This window comes from Corapipo altera, unplaced genomic scaffold (genome assembly GCF_003945725.1).
Source record: "Corapipo altera isolate COAL_440 unplaced genomic scaffold, ASM394572v1 RXGC01000072.1, whole genome shotgun sequence".
Taxonomy (NCBI): Eukaryota; Metazoa; Chordata; class Aves; order Passeriformes; family Pipridae; genus Corapipo; species Corapipo altera.
The window spans coordinates 2,168,777-2,174,439 of record NW_020884943.1 but is presented as its reverse complement, the minus strand read 5'-3'; the positions used below and the strand labels follow the sequence as shown (position 1 = coordinate 2,174,439).

The 5,663-nt window shown below is 39.8% G+C and overlaps 1 protein-coding gene across 1 annotated transcript in view; it reads right to left on the bottom strand.

Annotated features, from left to right (window-relative positions):
- Positions 1–4,704: 4,704 nt before the first annotated feature.
- FANCF (FA complementation group F) overlaps positions 4,705–5,663 on the bottom strand; it is a 1,734-nt gene continuing 775 nt past the window's right edge. Inside the window, exon 2 of the mRNA XM_027662234.1 lies at positions 4,705–5,663. This exon is cut by the window's right edge and continues 3 nt beyond it. Coding sequence (XP_027518035.1) covers positions 4,979–5,663 — 685 coding nt within the window. The 3' untranslated portion in view covers positions 4,705–4,978.

Here is a 5,663-nt window from a genome sequence, read left to right as displayed (position 1 = left end):
TAAAATCCCAACCACTCCAAAGATTTAGGGACAAAGACCTCTAGTTGCGAAAGGACTGAGACAATGAAAATCTATTATCATATAATTAAATATGTAAAATAATATCAGTAACTTTAAAGTACTGGCACACAAGGCATTAAAGTGGTGTTGGCACATGAATGACTTCAATGCTGAAGTAGTACCTACTTTTACCAGCTTAACATCTTTGTAGGCTACCTATGAAAAATGATCAAAGAGAATGCACCTCAACTGTGTGGATTATCTCTCATCTAGTTCATTGCTACAGAGATTCTTTTTTCCTGAGACTTTTTTTTAAAAAGTACATAGGTAGGGAAGAACAAATGTAATTGTTTCCAGGTTGTCTATCATCTCCTAATCTGAAATTCAATAGAGGTACATAATTGATTAATAAAGAATGGTGTGTTTGGTCAAAATAACATTTAATTCCTCATGCGATAGATTAAACACTGAGAGCAAACAGTTTGTGAGAAGGATTTATAGTAATTATTACCGGATAAAAAGATACTTTTCCAGACCACAGCTGTGATTATTCAAATCTATTTTACACCAGAGCAGATATGATACTGTTCTCACCTCAGTGAGTCCACCCTGTATTTAAACAAGCAGTTTCCTGCCCTGCACACACAGCTACATTTTTCATTCGCTACCTTAATACTCTTGCCTGTTAAACCATTGATCAGTGTGGTCATTTGGGCACACAGAGGCTGAGCACTTTAGAAGAGCAGCCAACATCAAAGCAAAACTCTGATTTTTTTTTTTTTAATCACAATATTCCGAGAGTTGATGCTGTCCCCAGCAGCAGCAAATCTACCTGTTCTCAAGGGTCTTCAAGAGGGAGCAGCTTTCTGCCTTTTCTCCTCACCATTTCCACTTGCATTTTATTACTTTTTCTGTAACTCTGTCCATCAGACTAAACAAGCTTCTCGAGTTTATGATGCCCACACTACTGCTCTTTGCTGTGTTCTGAATGGCCATGGCTGTGTTCTGAGTGCCTTTGCTGGCACTCTGCAACGGGTCATTCATCCAAACTCTTCACAAGGAATAGAATTCAGCTTTAAATCTTCCTTTTTTCAGAAACAGCAGAACTAAAATTAGCCATACAACTTTAACTTGGCTTTCTAATTAAACAGTATCTGAAAATGCTACCGCCATGTGATCAAAACATCAGTCTGCCTTCGTGACCTAAAAAATATTCTCTTACACACAAGAAAAAAACAATAAAATCACCCTTCGCTATCACTGAAGAACTAGAACATTAGACTCTTATTCACCTATTTGGGAGAGGGGTGGAGAAAAGAAATTTTGTGTATTAAAAAAGAAATCATGTCAATGCATTGTTGGACTTGACATTTCGACTGGACATTCTGAAACACATGTTCTTTCAGTCATATGTTCACCTCATATGTTCAGGCTCATATGTTCACCTGAATGGCACCAATCTGCTAATATTTTTTTCCTAAATGAATGATCTATTCTACACCATTTCTAGTATCTGCATACATACTGCAAACTACTAGAACATATAATTTGCTTTCTTCTGGATTCAGCTTAGTAGGGTTATTACAAGGTACCAAACACTTCACAAGAAAAAAAATAAGATAAAAGGCAACTTAGTATCCAGACATCTCTTAGTATGTCACTGGTGGAGTTACGGTTCTGTTTGACATGAGGTAAATTGTTTTCTCTTACTTGAACAAAACAATCAAACATCAATAGCAGCAAAATGTATCTGTCTTAGCTTCTGAGCATCCTCCTGATGCACTCCACAATCCTTACCAATCTTCTGAAACACAAGTATAGCATTTTCTTCAATCATCATTTAATAAATAGCAGAGATCTGTTTCTCTTTATCAGTAAAAACCAAATTAAATAAATAATTAAAATGAAGGTGGGATGTCATTTATAATATCGTGCTTCCCGCAACAGTTGAGATTGTCAAGAGTTTGCAAATTTGGGCTGCAAACCTCAGCATGCAAATATGAGCTGCAAATACAGCAGCTCAGGGAGAGGGAGGAGGTTACAGACATCACACTTTTTCCTCTCCTGTTTACACTTTTATTAAAAATGGAGTTCCAAAAAAAAAAACCATTTAATTTTCATTCGCACAGCTACCTGGTGAATTGAACAGGTACGCTGAAATAATAGGGGATGTGGTCCAGCACATTTGTTCAATAAATGCCATATGGATTTTGGAATTTGGTAATCAGGGATCTGGCACCTCTCTATAATGTATTTGAACACTTTTGTGAAATTGCTATAACCAGGTGCTTTTGTCTCACTGAGGTTGAACTACCTTTAACTATCCAGTTTCCTTCAAGGAGGACAGAATTGGAAATCAAGTACACATGGTCTATACTGGCCTGTCCCTTGCCTGCCCATCCCATTATTATTTCTTTGTGTTCTTAAAGTCACACTTTGTGGCTATGCCAGTAGATCCTGTAGTTGCACTTAGCAAATAAAAGGTGTAACGACACATTGCTTGGATAGAAGATATCTGTCTTCATGAACTGAATTTTGTAACAGAAAGCTTATCAAAAAGCAAGACTTGAAATACTGCAAGAAACTCCCTACAAGCATCTGATTTATTCTAGAAAAGTTAAAAGTTGCTAAGAGACTTAAAGCAGAGTGAACATTCTGAGTATAATTATAAAATATCTACCCTGAGAAGCAAAAACAAGTCTTAACTCTCATTGAAATTTGTCCCAGAGACTTGAGTACCTGGGAATAGTAAGTTTTAATAGTTGAGATAGATTATGCCTCACTGAGAGAGGGATTGCAAGCAGCTTCTACCCAACTTTTCCCATTAGATCTCCATGCAGAAGAAGGAGCACTGATCAGGTTTGGTTTGTTACTACAACATTTGTAAGGTTACTGCAATATTTGATAATCACCCCTCTGGGGAGGAGGGAATGACTTTGACTTGTATCTTTTGGTATATCATTCATCAGGAACCTCTGATAGCAAAAAGTATTCGAACAGACAAAAAAACTTTATGCCTGTTAAAAGCGTTAAGAGCAAGCTCCAGTGCAGAGTTTCCACACCAAGTGCCAAAACTACATAACACAGGGAACTGTGGCTAGACAACATAAATTCAAACTTCATGCTTTACACTTCTAGGCAGTTTTAAACACTGACAGATTCAGATTTTTAGACAGATTCCATATTCTTCTCGATACCACAGAAATACTGACTCAGCCTGGATGTCCTCTGACATACTGGTGTCTTTTAAGACTGAACACAAATTCTAGAAGGGGCAACAACTCCATTTAAGACAGAGCTAAACAACTACCACAGCTGTAGCTTTTAGAATAGGTTCATCTTCATAGATCTTCATAACTTCATTGTCTCACTGACATGACACAGCAAGGAACCCAAAGAAAACAGACATTTTTTATAGGAGGTTAGTAGCATGTCTTTCTAAATATATAAAGTGTGCTACCCTTAAGTATCTCTTCTTTTATAGAAGAGGTGAAGACTAAGAACTTAAGTCTTTAATTATTTCCACACAAGTTCAAATAAGCGTAATTTCTTTTCACAGATAAACAATGCTCATGCCCTTGTACTGATTGTTTCCATTTCAAAATGAGATCCTTCCCATTCTAGTTCTGTCATACAGAAATGTCTGCCATAGTTATATACACCATATCATGTCATAATTCAGATGATTACTCTAATTAGCTTCAATGCAGTTTATATATTTTAATATTTTGTTTCCTTTTTTTAAGCTTATAAGCAGAAGTGAAAAACCTTCTAACCCTTCCTAAGGGGCTTTTGCAACAAAAGAAAGAGATGTGTCAAATGGATCTTGAAACTGTAAGATTATGAGCTACAGGAACTCTGGCAGGTCCCCTACATAAAAGATTAATGAATACATCTTTGTGCAGTAGTTCCATACATTTTCCTCATCTTCCTTAACTATTCTCTTTTTACACTGTTCACTTTTGGTAATACTACCTTACAGAACTAAATACACATGAACATGTTACCTCTGCATTACAATACTCCTTTTAAATGACAGGGAAAAGACAAGTTTTTTTCACAGAAACTGATACAACATAAATAACAAAGGAGGGGAAATATTATACTACACATATAGTACAACATATAATAATACATATTATACATATATATTGTTATATAACATTTTATACATAGACAATGTTTTAGACATATAAAATAAATATTATATATGCATATAAAATACATATTATATACATATATAATAAAAAAGTCTGTTGTTCACTCACTTTTCTGCTTCACAAAATAATGAATCATTTAACTGACTACTGAAAAGGGAAGAAAACCATACAGAACACCCTACATTTTACTGCCATTTTCTTAGGAAATACTTGCATATTGTCGAATAACACACAACTAATAAAACTCTCTAATTTTAGAACTTTTCATGAAGTTTTCCAGTTGGCTTCCTCTCACTTTCTTCACTTAGACCCAGGGGCTAAGTCACGTGCAAGAGCTATAAAAGCATGAGAGTGGCCACCAGAGCTGACAGCCCAACGAAGGCAACCACTACTAAATGAACCCTGAATCTGGGGGTTTTCACATTTGAAATTCCACCCTCCCTTTGAGCTTTTGGTCAGTCTCCAGCATTTAGAGAAATGACTACCGTGACCATATCTGAGCCATAACATTTTCTAAACAGAAGACTATTTCACTCAAGAGAAATTATTTTCTTCATTAGGCAATTAATCAGCAAGTACTGAGAAGGACGGTGTTTCCTGTGGTGACCAGACATGACAGTGCAATTACAAGAAAGCACCAGGCCTCCCTGAAAGACTTCAGATGCAGTCAGAATCAGTGTGATCAGCAGTCACATGCTGGTTTTCAACCCAAAGTGAGGTATAGTTGTGTTGCCTTTCATACCAAATAGGGTTAATCAGATTTGCTTGACTTTACAAGTTTTCATGTTGCTTTTGTGTTCATGTATTAGGACCCTATTTCATTCCTCTACTTCCATCAGTAAGTCAGTCCACACACTTAGGCCACGGACTTGGAAGTCTCCATCTCGTATCTTCAGGAGTTTCAGAGCAGCTTGGGTCTGTTCTCTGAGGAGTGCAGATCCCTGACAGAGGCAGCTGAAGCGCTCCCTCAGCTCCTCCCAGGACAATTCAGCTTTCTCAAGGCAACTTTTAACCCACCGCCCCTGCAAGGGGTCATAGTGCAAGTGGCTTCCCCAGGCGGTTAAGAGGTCCAAATAAGATCTGCTTAACTGGGAATAGTGACCAGCTAGGGAAGCAAGAAGGGAACCTGGGAGGCAAAGGCAGAAGGCAGAGAACCGCTCCAGGTTCCCCAGCAGCCAGGAAAGCAGCAGCCCGGCAACGCATCCATCTCCTGCTGCACTCGCCCGGTTTCCGTCCGGGCCGCTCCCATCCCGATCCCCGTCTCCGGCCCCCTCAGCGCCGCTGCGCTGCCCGAGCAGAGCCAGCGCCGCCGCCACCACGGCGAAGGCGCGGGGCGGGGGGAGCCGCTCCAGGACCCCGCACAGCCACCGCGGCCGCCCCGCGGCCCCCGCGCCCTCCTGCGCCTCCTCCTCCCGCAGCCGGCCCAGCAGCAGCTGCGCCTCCGCCCGCACCCGCGGCTCGGTGCCGCCGGGCCGGCGGGGCAGCGCCAGCAGGCGGGCGGCG